Below are 21,325 nucleotides of genomic sequence, written 5' to 3' on the forward strand. Positions count from 1 at the left end.
CCACTAAAGCCACTCCCAGGTATCCCCCAGCATTTGAGAAACCAGCATCAATAAACACAGTGGTTTAACAGAATCATGGAATCACAGAAACTGGAAGGGAACCACAGGGATTGTTGGAGTCCAACTCCTGGATCACACCACGTGCCTGGAATGGTATTTCATACATCAGGCTCACGTGGCATTCCCAGTGTGAATTCCACCAGCATTGTTAGGAGAGGGAGTGCTAAAAGGATGGGATAATTACAGACAAGCGTTCCAAAAGTTCCCAGAAAAGAAATGTACATTCTGCACAGGAAGATACTGAAAGCACTGAACACTTTGGGCCAAATTCCACCTGCCAAATGCTTCCAGCCACTCTCATTCCTGCGCCGGAGGAGCTGGGGAGCAGCTGAGCTGGAAGTAAGTGCACCCAGGTAGCCAAGTGCCTCCTCCTGCCTGCACAGGTTGACGGATTTTGGGCATCCAGGGCCGTGCTATAAATGGCTGTGAGAGCTGAGGGGGCAGAGCAAGGCCCACAAACCCCCAGCCAGCCCTGCCAGCTCCTGCCAGCGCCGGTTCAGCCTTTCCAAGGCTCGGAACTGAGGGAAAAACATTTGCAAAGAGTGGCTCGCTCCAGCTTCCCAAGCACTCCCCTGCCACCACTGAAACTAAGAGGTGGAAAGACAAAAAAAAACCCATCAGGAGATTTCATGAGGATCATATTGATGAGTGTTTTATTAACTGCAGCGTGGCTGGATGGCCTGGGTTGCCTGGGCTGGAGTTCATTTTCCTGGTATTCCAGCTCCTGCTGAGCAGTGTGTGCACATCATCGAGGCTTTCTCTGCTCCTCATGCTCATTCACATTTTTTTCACCTTGATCCACAAGTTTTCCTTCTTTTACACTCCTTTCCTCCTCTCCCATCCCAGCAGGCCAAGGGAGCAGGAGTGTGGGTCTGTGAGTGAGCAGGCATTGGGGTTAACCCACGCCCTGTGCTGTGCCATCATTCTGCTGCAGGTACTTCAGACGTTCTGGGGGTGATTCTGATTCATCTTTATTCACATTTTCAATCTGTAAGATGCCTAGAAATGAGGAAGGGGGTGACTGGAGCTTACACCTGGCACAGGTTGCAGTAGCTCTTTATTTCCAGTCAAGAAGGAACCTGCCTTATAATGGAACCCTCCCAGACATCCAGAGCTAGCGTGTGAACTGGGGAGGGGAACACACAGCCAGGGGAACACAGAAAAGAAGCAGAAAGAGATGCTGTCTCAGATTTTGTAGGTACATCAGAAGCTCTTTCTAAAGGCCACCTCGATTTAAGTAACTTCTTTTCCTCTCTGAGCTCTGTCTCATTTTCTCCTGGGCTTTAAAACTTCTTTAGAGCACAAGAGAAATAAATCTATGAATGGGAGAGGGATGTAAAGGAGTGGTTAAGAAAGCAATTTGGGGGTTGGAACAAGCTGATCTTTAAGGTCCCTTCCAACCAAACCATTCTGTGATTCTGACTTCAATTAAACATGTTTAATTTCACACATCTGTCTTCTTTCTGCCCCTATTGATTCAATAAGTTAACCCAGTTCACCACATGCCTGGACTACTCATGGACGAAAACTCTTTTGGAGGGAAAGATCTCGTGGAATTTTTTGTTTTCATAATTGTACAAATGGCAAATGGCCTGTATGTCTGTGTCCTCAAAAACAGCCTTCTGTGGGATGCACAGGGCCTTGTTTTCACCAGGCAGTGGATCCCAGCAGATCAGAAGGACTGAACCCCAAAGCCATCATGGAATAGCAGCAGTGCCCTCTAGGCCACAAGAGATCAGGGCAGGAACCACCCTGAGGGGCATCCCAGCAGCAGAAGGGTTTGCAAAGGGCACTGGGACACTAAAGGAGATGTGGAAGTGAGGACGAGGCGACTGAAGATGCCCAGCCAGACCTGGTGGATCTGACTCACAGCAGCTGGGCCCAGCCTGACTCTGCTAGAAGTGGGCAAATTAACGGAGTGAACCTTGCATGGCTCTCCTTGAATTCAACAATGAGTGACACTTATGGTTCTTGGGCCTTTTTTTGTGATCCTGCTGGAGCTTCCAGCCATCCAGGCCATTAGCAGGAATACTGTGAGTACTCTGGGCCAGGGCCTCCTTCTGTATCTACATTCCCAGTGTGCTTTTATACTGATCCAACTGACACTGCCCAAAGCAGCCAGAAAAGCTTTTTTCTGCCACACTAGGAACAGTCTAAATCTTTTTCCAACTATAATGCTTGCATAATTTTTCCTCTGATATTTATTAAGCCCCCTGAGACATTATACAGCTTCAGCATACCCTCCTTTTTGACTTTGTGCTATTTTCATTCTTTTCTACGAATATTTTGTTTCTCCTCCTTCTCCTGCACTTGCGTCCAGGAGTCCTTCCCTTATTTCATTCCTGCTCCTCACCACCATCTTTGCAAATCCATCAGCACCCAACCACTGACTGCAAATATAAAATGAGGGATGGGAGATGAGTACTGGCTGCTTCACCTTCCCATCAAAGAGGTCTCTGCAGTATCTTTAGGCTGAATATTCACCCGGTGGCTTCACTCTGTGCCACAAAATGAACTGACCTGCTTTTCAGAGGGTCCCCCTCTCCCTGCCCAACACACACACCTGCCTCCCAAAATGCTCAGCACGAGCAAGCAAAAGCCTGTTCCTGCTCGGTTTCCCATGGGAACACAGGATCCAAATAATCTTCCCTATGTTCTTCACTGGGAAAAGATGTATGGAGTCATCTCCGGGACACAGAAAAGGAGACATTTCAAAGCTGCCATTTCGATTCTATAATTAATAACTATAGGAAGAATGGCCTTCCACACCATTTTCCTGCTCTCATACATCCCAAATCAGACAGAGAAAAAGGATGTCCCCTGATAGGAAGTATCTGTGTCCTGCTCTAGCATTCCCTTCATTTAGGTTGCATTATTGATGTACAGAACGCTGTACTTGAATAATGGAACAGTGAGGCTCTCACAGAGAGCACCAGCACCAGCTTTAATGTGTCTATAAAGATAAGAAAAATGTATTTCTAAAGTCCAGTAGCTTTCAAACAATGTATTTTCAAGTTCCAGGAACGTTCACCACGAGGAATTCAGAACTGAGGCGAGAAGTGGAGGGGGACAACGTTCCTTCTAAAATGTTAATGAGCTGCTGCCTTATAAAGTGAAAATAACCAACAAATCTGACACATGGACAAACATTATGAATATTCAGGAAGCTGCAGCCGCTGATTCAACGTTTTCCAGGAGTGTACAAGTTTTGCACTGATCACAGGAGCCATTATTTTTCCTTTCCTCAGGAGCACACTCGGCTGCTGTCGGTGTGGTGCTGTAGCATATGCATGGAATTGCAGGGATTGTAATTCATCCAGATGGCAGGAAGCTCTGGAATTGTTACTCCTATGGTACAGATGTTTAACAATCCAGCCATATGGCTCCAATAAGGCAGCCTTGTCAAAGATTACAAAAACTCCACTAGACACACAGCCCTGTAAAATGGGAGTGCAGTCCTGAGGTAGGAATGTTCATATGGCTGCACTATAAAAGGATCCATCACACTGGGAAGTTGGCATGGCTATTGGAATTACAGAATTTAGGAAACATTATTTAAAATCCTGACAACAATCCGGTCCCAAATTTGCATAATTCCCTCCAGTCAGCTCCTAAAAGCACATTCCTCATTTGGTTTTGAAATTCATTAAAGGTGAGCTTAAAAAAATGGGTAAATAAATATATACAAACATAATAAATATATACAAACATCATTAATACATACAAACATAATAATGCCCCCAACCCCTGGCCTGAGTAAAACACCTCTGTAGGTGACACACAGATTCAACCAGTGGGACCAACAATTCCTCTGCAAAAGGATTTGTCAAAGTCAAGGGGCCCTGCTGGTGCTTGTGGCAACTGTGATGTGGAAAGCTGAGTGTTGAGAAACAATCTGAGATCAATAACAACTTGGCCAAGAGAGGAAAGAACCATGAAATGGTCAATCCATAACTCTACTGGATTTTGGCAGGTTTGAATGACAGATAAATGGCAGCAAATCAGATTGTTAAATCACTAATCCTGTCATTATTGCATCCTGTCACATTGCATAGATTCAGACATTAGAAAAAGAGTGTAAGGTAGGAGAGTGAAAAAAAAACCACTTAAAAGCTCAAATAGCCCAAGTTTGTGTTTTGTGGCTGGGTTTTTCTGCCCCGGGTCAGCTGTCAGAAGCTGCTGTTTGCAGCCCCAGCTGATGCTCAGGTCTCTGACCCTTTGTTACCCAGAAGAAACATCCCTTCTGTATAAATGTGTTGTGCAAGAATAAGATGAAAATGGACAGACTGAACAAAGCCTTGGTCTCTCAGACAAAGATGCCTCCACTTAGTACACAGGGCATCTTTCCACCTGACATATTCTTAAAGGCAACTATTCAATTACCATCTCCTCACAGGGTAAAAAGCATGGAAAAGCCATGGAATATTCCTTTTTTTTTTTTCTGAGCAGCAAAGCATTCAGAGATGTTTTATCTACCACAGATACTAATCTAGGCAATATAATTTTAAAACATCCTTACGAAAAACCTTGAAGGGCACTTGAACCCTGTGGTTGTTTAAAAAAAGATTTTCTGCAGTTTATGCATTTGCTCTGCCAAAAGCTTACCTTAGCATACAAAGTACAGTAAATCATCACTGCTCTGATTTACTGCCCACACTGGGCTGTTTGTTTGCAGGGACAGCTCAGGGAAAAGCTCTGTCAAGTCTAAGAACATTCAGAGAAGGGGAATCGTTTTGCAAAGCTCCCACTGTGGCAACAACCTTTTCTAAGAGATCAGGGGAGGGGGGGAAAAATTCAGATGTGCATTTGCAGCATTTTTCAGGTGAGTTTTTTTCAATACCATTGCAACTCAAAAATATTCCAAGCCCTTTGGAGGCACAATTTCATACCCAAAACTGTTTAGCCTCAGTGCTAAAGGGCTGGCCAATTGAAATTATTGGACTTTGGGCCTGAATTCCACATTTTATGGGGCAGCAGAATACACAGATCTCAAAAAGGCAAAGGAGACAGAAGAGAAGTGGCAGAGAAAGAAGCTCTGGGTCAACTTGGTTATTTAGAACTGAGTATAGATTTTATTAGACCTAATCCATTTGGTAAGTCCCAACAGGAGGACAAAGATAAAGCCATATATCTGACATTCCTTTAAAAATGAGTAAATGAGAAGGGAAAAGATCAAAACAGTAGCTGAAAGCCTTCACTCCTGCTTTAAAACCCAAGAAACAGTCATTAATAGAGATTTAAACTCAGCCTTCTCTAGTCTAAACATGTCACTGTTAATTACAAAGCTATTTAACTTTTGCAAGAAATAAAGACTGCTATTAATGAAAGAAGAACCAATTAGCCTTTAATCTACACACTGTTTTTTAATCAAACTTTCTTTTGATCATCAGGCTCACTGCAGGATGTTTCCCTCCTCCCCATGTTGCCGTGGCTTCCATGGTTGCTAATGGAACAGATTTTAAAGGGCTGCCTGATGGGGAGAACCTTCTCTGCAGGGCTGGAGCTTCCCTGCCCTCCCTTCCTGCCAGGGACAGCACAGCAAAGTGGAATTCTGTGGCCTGACTCCTCTTGGAGCAGTTGGAAGTAAAGGAGCAGCACTGAATGTGTCTGGAGGAACACAGGACAGGAGAACGGGACTATCTTGTCCGGAAGCAACAGAAAATACCAGAGTAAAGGAAAGAACTGGGAAAGGGAAGAAAAAAGGCAAAAGCAGGGAGGTGCCTCCAGGAATGAAAATGGAATTCAGTGCAGACTGCAAAGAATGATGAATGAGAGAATTTGCTTGTTGGCACAGGAATGTATTGTGGCAAAACAAAACAAAACAAATGGGATCAGGGCTCCGTGTGTTCCAAACAAATGGGGTGACACAAAAAGGATCCCATCAGCTAAATATTGTTGTGCCTCCAAACTGTTGCTTGTGGGGTCAGAGAGTTTCAAGGAGGTTTTCTGTTTGTTTTGGGGTGGGTTTTTTTGCCATGTGGTATCAAAACAATGAGACCAAGTCTCTGGGATCCATCATGATGGAGAACTCCCTTGACACCATTTCTCCCTCAGCTGCACTTGCTGCTCCCATTTCCAGGCAGGAGAGATGGAGGATGTCCCTGGGGTAGGAATTGTGCAGTGCTGACCATGCAGATAATGAAACACAAGGCCCCGAGTGGTGCACATGTAAACAGCAGAGAAAATGTCACTATTATCTGCTCTGTGTCAAACATGGAGCTCCTGCTCTGCCCAGATACCTCCTGCCTGCTCTGAATTAGCAAAACTTTGGTGGCTGCTGCTTTTTCTCCACCACAGAAAGACAAAATTTACCTGGCAGCAGCAGAACACTGAGTATTAATACCAACAGTAAAAAAAAAACCACTTTAAAATAAACATTAATGCCCTCAAATAATCAGAATCCTCAAGTAACAAACCTCTGCAGAGATTTATTGTTGCAAGCAGTATGGCAATTAAAAAATAAAAAAAAAATAAAAATCAATAGATGGCAGAGAGAAAAGTCATAATAAATGTGCTCTGTGCCAGACAGGATTCTGAGTCACGGAATTCTAGACTGTTATTAATAAAAGTACGTGGAACAACTGCTGAAATGGTATTGACACCTAAGAATTTAGAGGTAAGTACATACTTAACACAGGGAGGATTTCACCAAAGACAATGGGTTACTATAGATGTTTTTCAGGACTTCAGTAACAGCACTTTGCACTTCAAAAGAGCAAATTATTGCTCTTTCTGTAAAATAATTCCAGTGCCTTATCTCAAAAGGCTGGTGATTTTTCACAGTCCAAAGTCCCCTTAATGTAACTGTTTGGCATAAAGGTCATTTAAAATGAGATCAGGGTCCATCCATGTTTTTGAGCTGCTCATATATTACAATGTAAGCCCAACACAGGAACTCAGATAAAAACATCAACAGATACAGAAAGAAGCAGCTGCAAAGCACAAGGTCAAGATATTTAAACATAGCTGGTTAGTTGTATCATTTTCATATTTAAATTATTCCATGGCATTCTAAATCTGCCAATAAAAATTGGATTCTGATGCTGATCAAAACCCCTTTGTGTTTTTCTTGTGTCATAATCCCACAACACAAAATCTGGACAAGAGATCCCGGCCCCACTCTCCTTTTGAGTAAAGTGTGGCACATGCAGAACACTCAGAAAGCTGCAATACTGAAAACACGTGGCATTTTTAACTAACAGACTAATTGCTGAAAGATCCATTTGGATTTTTGTCCCACTCAAACTGGCCTAACACACTCCAGAGCTTTTTATTTAACTCACATAGGGTAGTTGGGACAAAGATCTTCAGAGGTTTGAGAAGCTTTAAAAAGTTAAATTATTGACAGGAACTGTGGAAAACCAGTGACATTTTAACTGTTCTTACCTGAGTAAGAAGTTTCAAAGGTAAGAGGCAGAAACTTTATGCTGCTGCTTAAGCTGTGCCATAGTTTATTCCTCAGTGTTCTCAGTTCCCCTAATTTAACATTAGTGAATGCTTGCATTAATTACTCCCCAAAGTAAGCTCAGATTCAGGAAAGCACTGAGGAACTTCATTAACTCCCTCCCCAATGATTTCAGCCAAATCTTACTCAGGCACTTCAAATGCACGTACCTGAGATGACCTGAAACGTTGGGTATCTGCAATTCTGGCTGAAATCAGGGGGACCTGGAGGTTCTGAAAATCAGCCCTTAACAGAGTCACAGAATCAACTGGGCTGGAAAAGACCTCTGAGGTCATCGAGTCCATCCTTTGACCCAACCCCACCTTGTCACCCAGCCCATGGCACTGATGCCACATCCAGTCTGTCCTTAAACACCTCCAGGGATGGGGACTCCACCACCTCCCTGGGCAGCCCATTCCAATGGCTAAGCACTCTGTAAAGAATTTCTTCCTGATGTCCAACCTAAACCTCCCCTGGCACATCTCAAGGCTGTGCCCTCTTGTTCTACTGCTGGTTCCTGGGAGCAGAGCCTGACCCCCACTTGGCTCCAACCTCCTGTCAGGGAGTTGTAGAGTGATGAGGTCTCCCCTGAGCCTCCTCTTCTCCAGGTTGAACCCCCCCAGCTCCCTCAGCTGCTCCTCACTCCACTTGTGCTCCAGTCCCTTCAGCAGCTCTGTTCCCTTCTCTGGACCTGCTCCAGCCCCTCCATGTCCTTCCTGAGCAGAGGAGCCCAGAGCTGAACACAGCACTCGAGGTGTGGCCTCACCAGCTCTGAGTACAGGGGCAGAATCACCTCCCTGCTCCTGCTGCCACACTGTTCCTCCTGCAGGCCAGATGGCAGCAATACACCTTTAATTTGCCCGCAGCCCCTCCCCAGCTCCCTTTGGCTGTCCCCTCAGGGCTCAGTACATACGGATGCAGTAGTCTCCACTCTCGTAGTAGCCGGGGCAGCACTGGGATCTCCGCCGGTACATCGTCCGCAGCCCCCTCCGATAGGCGGTTTTATAACTGATCCTAAATCACAGGACACAAAGCCATTGGACACCATTGAAAATCGATGCCTCCCCTCGCAATTATATTTGTGTTAAATTATGGTAAGGAGAGCACTCAATAATTATTTTTTAACGCGCGAAGGCTTTTGATATTAAAAGCCACGATAAAAAAAGGAATCGATGCTTGTTTGGGAACTTGAAATATAACTTGTGTTATGAACACGGTGCTCCTGACACTCAATCACTGGAGCCCTTCCTAGGGCTGCTGCTTCCTTCAAACATTTCCCCAGTCCTACTGCAAGGACAAGGAGCTTCTTGGAGAATAAATGATTTATTTCTGCACGTCAGGCAGGTCAGCTCTCATCGATGGAACGAACTGGATCTTCTGCAGAGACTCAGAGCTGCTACAACAAAACCACCACGGTGGCAACTGCTCTCAGGACCCATCTTGGCAAGTTAACCCCAAGTGATTTGTTCCTGTTTGCCAACCCTCCCAAGGAACTCGTGCCTTGTAAAGTGACATTATAGTTGCAGTTCAGTATTTAAAGCTCCTTTTCCCACCACAATGCTGCAGTCCCCAGCAATTAAAAGGTGTGAAGCATTCTGTAGGTTTTCCACGCTGATTCACAGCATTAGCAGTGATCCCGCATTACAAAAGTTATATTTAAACTGCATATTTCACAGCAAATATTTCAAAACAGCTTTGCTCGTGTTAGTTTATGGAAATTACCTAAACTGAACAAAGCCTATTGTCCCCCGTGTTAGATAAACTGATGGAATTCACTCTGCTGCATTCCAATCTATACAATAGCCCAGAAAGTTCTGCAGCCTTGTTCAGTTTTAAACACTAACACAGAAGCTCCAACCCCACAGTCAGTGGGAAGGTGCTGAAGAGCCCATTTGCAACTGAATGCATGAAAGTTAAGAGACCAACTGGCTTCCAAAACTCCCTTGAAATATTAGTGCATGTTTATCAGGATACTTCGGAATGAGAATGGATATAACACTGATATCCTGCAGCCTCAGAAAAAAATAACTCTTTGGTATCATTCTTCAATCAGTGCTAGAAATGGATCCATCCTCATTTTAGCTGATTTTCAGTGCAGATTTGGGTGCAGTATTTCAGACATGGATCCATTTTTAATTACCACTAATCCTCAAATGCCTGATCCTTCACGATTTAGGAGGTGCAGGGAATTCCCCCCACAAACCTGGACATGCACTGACCACTTGGAAAAGAGAGTTGGTCACGTTTGGTCAGGTGATAAAAACTTCCAATCCCACGGCAGGGCCAGTGGCAAGGAGATATATTCCTGGGTGGCCCCAGGAGGGACTGACTGCCACTGATTCCACCCAAATTTCACGCACAAATCTCTCTTCGGAATTCCAAACACCCTGCACTAAAACCCATCTTTCTGTATATATGGAGTAGAGTATCACAAACATTTGGATAATAAGAGGGATGTGAGGAGATAAAAAGAGGCAAAATGACACCGCAATGTCTGAATTTCTGCAGCTCAGCTCTTACCTGTGTCTGGTGCACTTGAACCAGTTGAGGATGTCTGTGCATCGTGTGTAATAGATCTGATCAAAGGGGTGAGCATAAGACTCCTGCACTGTCACAGCATAGCTGGAAAAGGACACAGAAAGAAAGTTTCAGTGCCATGGATATGCTGCTCACCAAGGTTCAGTGGGAAAAATAATTACATCAATGATCTTAGAAACTTTGGTCATTATCAAAGAGCACAAAAGGGCTTCCTTCAACTACAGCTCTTCCTGAAAAGTTTGGAAGTGGAAACTGGTATCAATATGAGCAATGAAACCAGTTTCTTTCCCCTTTTGGAAAAGAAACAAATGGTACTAAAATTCATGGAAGTTTAGAAAGTGAAAAATGCATTTGGTTAACTTATTAGTGCAAATTTTCAAGGAGAGGAAAGCATCATGTTTTTAGAATGTCTCAGCTGCCTTCCTGCCTGGAAGTTAATTTTTTCTTGTGTTCCCCACAGTAATAAGGGCTCACATTCCCTCAGCGCTCTGCCAGCAGGATGGGATGCTCCCACTTCATTTTGTGATGAAGCAGCACCATTACTTCATATATTGGGTTCACCAATCAAATAAAATGATCAGCAAAACGCAGAAGAGTGTTTATTTTTGTGCTGCACAAATTTAAGCCTTTTAAATTGTAGCAGAAATAACCTCAGAATTACCTGCAAACTGCCATGAGAGTTAACTGGTGTGTGGATTTGGAACACTAGGACAGAGGGTTCCAATGGGATCACCTCCCCTTGTGCAAATGAAGGGATAGGGAGGAAAACTGGGCAATTTGATTGGAAATGACAGAGCTCCAACCACGCTAAGAACTCAGCAATCTCCACCCCAAAACACCAGTCAGTCATACAACAAGTTCTATGCTAATTACTGTGATTATACTGGCAGTGTTTGGGCCTCTCAAGTGACCCAGGAACCCAAAACTCCTGGAGCTGTGTCAGTCCTTCCAGAGCCTTGTTCTGCCCCACAGGGAGGGTGTGCCCTGCCCAGGGGACTGACCTGCAAACAAGCCCCACTTTATCAGGGCTCCAATGGACACTGAAATCCTGCCAGGCAGGGCCAGGACTCAGGAATCAGATCCTCTGGGTCACTCATTATATATTGATTGTCTTAATCCTCCAAGTGATTTCCTTCTGCTCTGCTGATGTGGTTAAACCCTGTGAGGCTGCACCCAAAACATTTGCTTGGAGGGTCTGATTGGCTTGAAATCGAAGATTGGGCTGTTCCTGCCCTGCTTGTCATGTCCCTTCTAGACAAGCCAAGCCCTCTATCACAGTTTTGACAACAATGTTTTCACTTCTTTAATACCAAAAAGTAAAGTATTTACATTGCTCCTTATTAATGTAAAACACTCACAAACCTTGATTATTATTTCACAATCCTGTTTATTATCCAGCAACAGCCCTAACAATCTTTTTCCCTTTGATTTATTAACATCTAACTAACAAAGTCATCTTGGTCAGTACAACCAATCAATTTTGGTATTTAATTTTTGTTTCTCCTTGATTGGGTCTCGAGGTTGCTGACTTTCTTCAGACAAAATCAATATTTTATTCCTGTGCTCTGAATGCACTTCACCTCCCCACACAGACTGCAAATCCCTTCTGCCCAGCCTTTGCTTTGCACTTGCATTACCTGCAAACAGTTAATTCCCTAATTAAGGCCTCAAAACCCAGTGTCATTAAAATATGATTCTATTTTTGCTCTTGTGAAGGGGTTTATTTTGCTGAAGTGTACAGCAGTGTGGGATTAACAGAAGTGGAAATTTAGCAAGTTCAACTGAGCAGTGCAGGACCTCTGGCCTCTGCAAACAGCCCCTGCATGAAGGTGAACCCCAGCACAGCTTGGGGGTGTCTCTGTGCTCACAGAACTGTCCTGCTCAGAGCCACTTTTAGGACACTGGAACAATGGAGAGAACAAGAATTATCTGTAAGGGCCTTTCGTGCTCAGGCCTTTCATGCACTTCTTGATGCTGACACAGATTTGGAAGGCAGGGCCACAAAGTTCAGGCCATGCAGAAACAGCCCCAAAGCTGCAGCAGGAAGGGCTTCAAACTTAGTCCAAATCTCTAAGTTTTGCTCAACAACAACCAGACAGAAGCAAGACAGAACAAGGCATTTCCTTAGGTCTCTCCATGATAAAGGCAAACAATTCTGTGACTCCTCCAGCTCAAACTCTGGAGGAGCTTCCCAAAGGACACAACACAGGGATCCATGTTCTGTAGCTGTAGCTTTAGAACAGTTCTTTGGGATGCTCCAAAACCTCCAAGGCACTCAAAAGTACGATTCCTGTAGAGCAAATCCGTGTTCTTTTCTGAGACAAGGTGGTATTTAGCAAAGTGTGGCTCTCAGTTTGCCTTTGAAATGGTCAGCAAAAAAAATAAAAATTGGCAGGTTCCACCTTACCTTTCCCAATGACTACAAACATTTGGATCATCTGGATTTAGGGACAGAGCAGTTTTCAGCAGAAAAGTCAAGATAAGCCCTTTTAGAATCCACTGGAACAGTGTAAGTGCCACCATTGTTGTATCTAGATGGAAAAAAAGAAAGTAGAGCCATTAAAGCCAATTTTGAAGAAAACATCCTTCTCAAGCCTTTTCCTCCTTACTTTTGTGCAAATCCAAATCCTGGGGAGTTATTCACAAACTGAAACACTTGAAAGAGCAATCAACTAAAAAATATCATTTTTAAAAAGTTCAAATCCATTCTAAAAGGAATTTATACATTTCAACCTAATAAACCCAATGAATTTGATGATCCAGCTACCCAAGGTATTGACAGCCCCAATGATTCCTCCAAAGCACATTTCTGATACTGATTGTTTTTATGACTGGCTGTCTGTGCTGATAAATAAATCACTGAGGTGTTAAAACAATCTGTTCTTCCATCGAGCTATAGGCAAGTGCAGGAACACCCAAATGCCCCCTTTGATTTATTTAAATGGGGTTTACAGGTGTCAATAGAACAGGCTGGGGCTGAGAAATGATTATTGCATGAAGGAAGGAAAATCAATGCACTTTTCAGGTCTTAGATGGGGAATCACTGAAAATTACAGAGGTCAATGCATTGGGGCCCATTATGCAGAACACTGAACATGAAATAAAAATATTTGCATGGAAGCTGAAAAGACGTTGTATCAAATTCATTAGGTGTGGTCTCTTCATCATCTTACTGTTCATCTGGTAAATGGGGCTTTGAAACCAAAGTCGTGGTGTTTGCCCAGAAGTCCCAACGACTTCAGTCAAAAAATACAAAATATATAGGAAATACACAGTTGCTTTTAAATGTAACAGCATCAGAGGTGTTAATCTGTAAAACATTCAGTCAGGAAAAAGTATTTTTAAATATCCACTTCAGGCATTTAACATGGACACATAATTCACCATTCAAATCAGAAGTCCTAGAAATTATTCCTGGCAAGGAGATTGCCCTAAAAATAGTCTGAATGTTCATATGATCATCAAAAAAACACATGGCTCATTGCCTCGTGGTCCAGAGCAGCCCAGGGATGTGAAGAGGTTTGCTCTGCAGGGCACTGATATACAGCCCAGCATAAAGAGGCCATCACAAAGCAGAATGAAGAGCCAGGAAAGCAGCTCTGAAATTACCTCCTGACTCAAAGCCTTCTTAGCCACTTCAAGGACACCCGTTGTGAATTTGGAGTCAAAATCCCAGTGGGAGCAATAGTTCATCCTTTAAATTATTCCTCGAGCTCTGCTAAACCCAGAGATAGGTCTTAAGCCATGTAAGTCATATTAATGTTAATTAACATGATTTAATGTTAATGTTCCTCATGAAGTGGATTTAAGTCCAGCAGTGACCATTCTTTACCTGAGGGCTGTTCCAAAGCCCCACTGGAACAATGCAAAAGCTCCCTCTGGAAATCCAGAGGGCTGACGAGGCAAGGGGGTGTTTATGGAAAAGCCATTCCCTCCCTTTGCCCTGGGAACTGCTTCTCCATGGAGAAAAAGTGTCCTGAAGTGTCCATGGGACACAAATCCACTAAACCCAATGTTCAAACACTCGGAGCTTGCTGGAGAGCAGAGCTGGACTTTCTCTGAGCAAAACAGGGATCAATGGACATGAACCACCCAAGGATGAGGCTTCTCAAGCTGAGAGACAACCCTTTAACACAAATATCTTCCAGAGATGCCTTTAACTATCCCACTGTCACCATTTGAGTCATGCCAAAGTGCAGGGGGTGGGTTTTCTTGAGCACTGTATTTACAGGTTTTAATTGACCCCCTTTCTTCCTTCTCTACGGCTTTGGGACAGCCAGGACTGAGTAAACGGGGGAGAGAAGAGTTCACTTCAAGACAATCCTGCTCAAGCAAAAGCAACCCTTCAGAGAGGGGGGGTTAAATAAAAACTCAGCTCTGTGCTCACCTTAACTCCTTGAGAGCCTCAGTAGCCTGGGTTGGGGCTGAATTAATTACAGGAGGAAAGGCAAACTGACTGGGAACAGGGAATTTACTGCCCGCTCGTTGCCTTCCATCAGTTATCAGCAACTGAAAGGTAAATAATAATTAATTCCAAGTAGAAATCAAACTTCTCCCCCACTCTAATTTCTTCTCCTTCAGTAGCAATTGAAGGTAGTGCCCTTGAGTCCAGGAGAAAGCAAACTTTCTGGAAAGATTTGCTTATAATCCACTGGATGCTGAGAAAGATGCTCTTAAAACCATCCATTCCTGCTGGAAATTACTGGGTTTTTATATTCAATTTTATATAACCTTTATATTAAAGTACACTCTAAAAAAATACAAATAAATGAGAATAGAGTCCTGCTGCCTCACTCTGAAGAGAATGAGACCTCTCACATTTCACTAAAGCAGCCACATATTTGAATTCTGTAGTTCTCAGAGACCTCAATTTGTTCTTAAGAAAATGATGTGTCAGTTTAGTTTTTAAATCAAACAAACACCACAGAATTATTTATAAGCCTTAATAGCACCTGGCATATTTTTTTTGCAATGTATTTGAAAGAGGTTCTAAACTGTTTTCTAAACTTTTAATGCTAATGCCATTTTATTATCTGTTTGTAAGGGAGCTGCTTTGTGCCAATAATTTCCTAAATTTGTAAGTCAGATCATAGATCAGAACCATCCAACTCCCCAAATGCAGCAGAACCTCATTCATCTCAAGTGTCTCTTTTTGTACCTCAGATGAAATATTTCACTTTGATCACCGTTAATAGAAAAGCCCTCACACCAAAATGGAATGGTTGCTATTACAAGAGTCAGAATAAAACTCTAAAAATAGGAGCACATTTATTAAAAACCAACATCAAAAAAGAGCCCAGTAATGACACCTAATAGTGGGTTTGCAGCTTGCCTTGCTCACCACAGCACACACTGAATTCCTGCCCTGGGTCATGTTCTCCAAGGAGGAGCATCAACCAGCCTTCCAGGGGGACAATGCCTGGAATGTCATTAAAGATACAGCCAAATTATATCCATATTTCCAGGGCCTGCCCCTCTCCCAGGACAGGCAACCAACACAATTGACACAAAGGTTCTCTGTGCAATCCCCACGTGGACTCTGACTTCATGTCTCTCCAGGGCTGATTTTTCTTTTCAGGAGTGAAAGGAGTCAATTTAGGCACAATTTAGCAAGAAAGAGACTCTTTCAATGCAAAATACAACCTGGTGTTCTGTCACAAGTGTCTCACTCGCTGTTAATTAGAACTCATCAGGTATCTGGTGCTCATTAAGGCCATTTTCTCATACCTGGCTCCTTTCTGAATAAATGTCAGTATTTCACTTACAATACTGATACAGGTCACTGGTTCCATCACAAAAAAAAAGCCTCAAATCTTAACTATACGAAATCTTGTAGGTGGCAAATCATTAATTTATTTGTCTGTGGAGTCACTTTACAAACACTTTGGCTGAGGAAACTGTGCTGGGGTTTGCAAAGACACCAGGAGATGCAGATGATCCTTTAAATCAGACAACCATGTGGCCCATGTGCAAAGAAAATAAGACCTCAAAGAATCCTTGCTGAGTGAAATAAATAACCTATAAAGCTTTTCCTGGTTTTGGTCACATTCTTGTGTACTTTAAGTGGCTGAGGGGAAAAAAAGGCAAACCAAAACCACAGGTTGAATTTCTCCTCTGCTTCCCTGGCTGACAGGCTGGAAAATCCAACTAAAAACGACCATTAGAGACTTTCCTGTTCAGGGCCAGAGGTGGTGAAACATTTCATTTTGACATCTCTGTCATAAAATATTTCATAACGTGACTTTGACATGAAATTCAAACAGAGTTTCCAGTCCATGACAGAGTTCTAAATTGAAAGCTTTTCTCTCAATTTGGGGTGAATTGAGCTCTAAGCCAGGCAGAAACCCCTAATTTGATGTCCAGTTGTAAACAGGGAAAACATTTACAGAAGTGGCTTTCACTAGCAGGCAATATTCTTAAATCCTGGTGTGCTTTTCAAGATGTTTAAATGTCCATGCAGTCAATTAACCTTGCCAGAATTTTTCCCACCAGTTTCCAAGTGATGTCGTATTAAAAGTCTTACCTCAAAGTGCTAAAAATTCCCAGTGGATCCTGTTTTTACTCCTCCCAGTCCATGGAGACACCCAGCACGTTCCCAGGATAGCAGGGGAAAGCTCCTGGATGCTGCTTGGCCCTGGGAACCATGAATTAGGAAAACACTGGTCAGAGGGAGCGTGTTTGGGGGAGTGGGAACAAATCAAGGCAGAAAGGAGATAAATCCTTGCAAATAATTAGATATCCCAACATAATTGTGCCATATCACACCCAATACCATTATCCTGCTTCCAGGCAAAGTGACCAGGAAAGGTTTTAAGAACAAACATCCCTTTTACACCCTCCCAGCCTCCAGAAATTTATTTCCTTATCATTTCCCACATTTTGTTTACACAAGGACTTTTCCTTGTGTTAACATCCCAACAAGAAAGTTTCATTTCTTTCAGGAAGTTTGATGAAAGACCTTGCAAAAGCCTTCTGAAAATCTAACAGCATCTTCTTGAGCCACATATTTCCTTCAAGGAGCTTTAACAACTTATGAAGCCTTTACAAAGCCACGTTGATTCTCCATAAACATATTATATTTATCCAGATAAATCATTTTCTGTGCCTAATTACAGTTTATACCAAATGTGCACCAAAATTAAAATGATGGGTGCTAGTATTTGGGTGTGAGCAATGGAGGAAAATGCAAGAGAACAGTTAAGCCAGGAAACAAAAAGTTGGATTTCACTGGAGAAGCATTAAAGCGACGGAGGATTTGCTGATTCCAGGCTTTTAGTCTCTAAGTAGCAGCAAGCTTCCAACGAGCTGCCCTTGGTGCTATTCCTCCTTCTCATCCCATCTGAAATTTTCATGATAGTTTAGGCAAGGGATCATTTAAACACACACTTCATTTGGCTCCACATCAGGTTTTGCTCGAAACAAGCTGTTATGAAAGCTAAATGAGGCCACGAGTTTCAAAACTCATCGGGGTTTTTTGGATGCCTCCATTTAGGATTAATAACTTGAGATACCGTGAAAGGGCTGCATAAAAAAAGCAGAGCTTGGGATACCTGCTAAGAACAGCTTGTTTTACTCTGGGCAGTCAAGAACAAATCCATTCAACCTCACCAGTCACCTCTAAAAGTTGTTGTCGTGACCAACAGAAATATTGCCAATGACAGGCTGTGGTTTTGTTTGTTTTTTAATGAAAATTTAAAGCTGTTTTAAACAGATAAACACTTCCAGGAAGGCTCAGGTACAGAATACAAAAACACTGACAATGTGATTCTTATCATCTGAGCACAGAGAAATTCAAGGGATGGAAGAAGGAGCAGAAACACCAGACTGTGCTCTGGGTTCCCTCCACTGGCATCTCGCACAATTAACGAGGGAGACAGGAGACAAGAATTAACATGTCATTAACATGGCTTGGAAATGAAAGAATAAAAGCAAAATTCCGAGCTTTGCACAGTTTAGAGGGCAGACATCAGGTACAAAGAGCTGCACCCTGAGTCCTGTTTGCTCAGTCTTAGCAGCCACCACCTCGGCTACGTCATTCCCTAAGCAGGGGCTGGTTAGCACCAAGAAAGGAACCAATTCCACTTCCCAAGATATCATTTTAGAGGCTTTTTTTTTAAAGCACACCAGGGTCCCAACTGCTGCAGTGCCCTCATGACCATCCCTCACGTTCTTTGAACCACAGCTGCTCAGTTTTCCATAACTGGGTGGGGGGCTGATTTCAGTGGGATCTGAACATCCAAATCTCTTCAGTTGCTTTAAATCTTGGAGCTGTAAAATACCCCATTGTGAGCTGCAATGGCTGCAGTGAACACTGTTACAGTGCCACAGAGAACTTATGGAGCCTGAAGATCTGCTTTGGTGGTAACACCCTCACCAGTTGATATCTGGAGTCACCGGGAGCTTGGCTAGAGCAAAGCAGGAATAAATAATGAAGTCAGAGCTCCTCAACCTATCCAATGTTATTTTTGGAAGCTCAGGATTGTTCCTTCAGTGACCTCAGAGGAAAAGTGGGTCAAAATACCACAGAGACATGTCACCAGGCAAGGAATCTGGGCAATTCCTTTAGTTATGGTTAATGAAATATGTTTGTCAAGACAAGAGTCTGTGTGTCTGGGGCTCTGTTTAAATCACACTGGCAAAGATTTAAGCCCTGGTGCTGGTTTAGCAGAGTGGGCTGGGCTGTGGTGGTTCAAATTCCACCAGAATTCTGCATCCAGTGTTTTCTGTAGGTCAGCACTGAGCCTTCAGCCACAGCCACCAACAGCAGCAAGCTTTGGAACCTCAGGTGGAATTTAGGACACACAAGTTCCCAAAGTCTCAGTATCTTCCACAGGGGAAGAGCACAGGTCGTCCTGCCAGGTGCTTTAAAAATCAGCTTATCACAAACTGAAAGGTGGTTAGATACTGAAGCAACAATGTGTAAACATGTCTGGCATTTGCCAACCACTCTGTGAGATCCACACCAACACACACAGAGAGATGCAGACCCAGGATTTTGTCACCATTACACAAACCCCACGAGCCCTTGTGCAAAGCACAACTACCAACACAAAGAGGTGTTATTCACTACCACGCTGAACTTCCTTTTCTGAAATAATTGAATAGTTAATCAATAGTCCAGCAGAAATATAATGAAAATATTACATTAACAACACCTAAAAACATTGCTGAACCGGTGCCCAAAGCCAGATAATTGCTGGCTCCTTTTCAGGAAGGTCAGCTTGGAAAAAGATTATCTGTGATTTTCTGCCCATAATTTCGTACTTGTACTCAACTACCAGTGTAAATTTGGAAGGCAGCCCTTTGAACAGTTGGCCCTTGAAGTTATTAATCCAAACTCAGGCCCCCTGAAACCCTCGTGTTCCTCCCGGTGCCCAAGCCCTGAGCTGCTCTTCCAAGCCCTGCCAGTCCGGACAGGGGATGGTTGATGTTCCAACGGCGCTTCCTGCCAAAAGCAAGTTGGTGTTGGCAGGATTTGAGAGCAAAATCCTGGGCCTCTGAAGTATTTCAAGAGAAAACAACCTCCTGCAAGCTGAGAGATCCTCCTGGGGCAGCTTTCTCTGAACCCTCTCCATTAAAACATGGTAAACAAGGAAAGTCAGGAAGAGCCACTTTGTGCATTTGGCTGCTCTGCCCTGATCCCACCAGCCCAGTGCTCCAGGAGGGATGGCCAGGGAAGGCAGGCAGGCTCTGATATCCCCTCTGATGATCCCAGTGGATCCCCCCTACTGATCCCAGTCCTCTGCTCAGTGGAATGTTAAAGCTGCTGAAGCTGTGTGGGGAGTCATTGGCTCCTGACTGAACAGCATATTTATATTTTTATATATATTTATATTCCCTATCCCATGAATATTCCCGAGATGCCTCCACAGACATTCCTTCAGAAGAGAAAGGAGCTGACACACATCAAAAAACCTCAACTCCTGAGAAGCCAAGTGAGCTTGAAGTGAGCTCACACCCAGCCACCCACCCAAACAATTGCAACATGGGCTTCCTCAGACACTTGGAGAGACACAACGGCCTCGTGTCCCCAGAACACCCAGGATAAATAAAGCAAACATTTTTCTAAACATTCTAAATATTTAGTTAAAAAACCCAACCATTTATTGCAAGTGAATTTTTCACAGCATTGAAAGAGTGCACATGAAGTTGACCTGAAAATGGGAGTAACAAAGGGTGTTCAATAGACACACAGTAAAATAAATTTACTGTGATTCTCTGAAAGTCAGGAAATAAAAAAAAAAACAAGTGGTTTGAAAATGTAGAATATCTTTTATGGTTATATATTTTTTAAAATTACTTCTATTTGTCAAGAACAATTGGCCCCTTCTTTTTGTCTTCATTTATCTCAGTGGAAAATAAAATGGAACAAACAGCAAAAAAGTCCCAAGTACAGTGAACAGCTGAGCCAGGGACAAATTAAGTAACACAGATTGATGGCTGTTGATCTCCAGCAGCACCATCACATCCCAGTGCTACAGCTCATATTTCATTTAAAGACCTGTCTCTCCTTTTCCAAACAGTGCAGTATTTCTGGGAGAAGGCTGATTTGCAAGCCTTGGAGCTGCACTGAGAATCCAGACTCAGTTCTCCCAATTTGGCTTTAAAGTTGGTGGATTCCTTGAATTTTTGGGGTACCAACTGAAATAAAGCAAAACCAAACACTGGGATAAAATAAACACTGAAGGTGAATATGTATTTTTTAAAAATGCTGCTTTTTATCTTCAGTATCTTTATAAAACAGGAAGGAACCAACGTTTGCTACCTCTGCACCTCTACCTTTGCTGACCCCACTGGTCCAATATGTTCAGCTGCTCTCCTGGGGGTTTTCCCAGAGCTTTATCCTCCCTGGCATTCCCTGTTACAGCAGCACGTGGATGTCCCTCCTCCCACATTCCATTTTCCTCTCAGCCTCTTGCAATCTTCATCTAAGAGTTTTTAACTCCATAGATATCGAAGACATTGACAGCCCATGCATAAATTTTTCTACAGATGTCTGTTAAATATAAACGTTAAATCAATTTTCACATTTCTAATGGCTTAAGAATTAGAGTGGCCACGTAAAACCTGCCAATTTTATGTGAAATAAAAGAGCTTTCCTCAGAAGCTGCAACAGCCCTTTGTGTTTTCCTGTGTTTCTTACAGGGCATACGTGGAGTAGTATCGATACTGGAGGGTTGGTATTTGGTTCAATCATCTCAAAGCTAAAAGCCTCAACTTTGGGGTCCACAAAATGCACCTGATTTTCAGAGCCCAAATCTCTGTCTGAGAATCAGGGTGGTC

General features: G+C 43.2%; 1 protein-coding gene across 3 annotated transcripts in view; it reads right to left on the minus strand.

Moving 5' to 3' along the window:
- Positions 1 to 21,325, minus strand: part of MEGF11 (multiple EGF like domains 11) — a 269,339-nt gene that overhangs the window by 179,616 nt on the left and 68,398 nt on the right. For 2 of the 3 annotated variants that reach the window (XM_027688734.1, XM_027688733.1), the window contains exons 6-10: positions 16,566 to 16,676; positions 14,430 to 14,551; positions 12,450 to 12,573; positions 10,025 to 10,126; positions 8,418 to 8,518 (exon numbers count right to left, since the gene is read on the minus strand). In XM_027688734.1, the coding sequence (XP_027544535.1) occupies positions 8,418 to 8,518; positions 10,025 to 10,126; positions 12,450 to 12,565 (319 nt within the window). In that variant the 5' untranslated portion in view covers positions 12,566 to 12,573; positions 14,430 to 14,551; positions 16,566 to 16,676. Of the gene's footprint in view, positions 1 to 8,417; positions 8,519 to 10,024; positions 10,127 to 12,449; positions 12,574 to 14,429; positions 14,552 to 16,565; positions 16,677 to 21,325 lie in introns of those variants that run through there. The other variant, XM_027688735.1, reaches the window with a different exon arrangement.

Source organism: Neopelma chrysocephalum, unplaced genomic scaffold, assembly GCF_003984885.1.
Source record: "Neopelma chrysocephalum unplaced genomic scaffold, ASM398488v2 Primary Assembly neopelma1_75, whole genome shotgun sequence".
Lineage (NCBI taxonomy): Eukaryota > Metazoa > Chordata > Aves > Passeriformes > Pipridae > Neopelma > Neopelma chrysocephalum.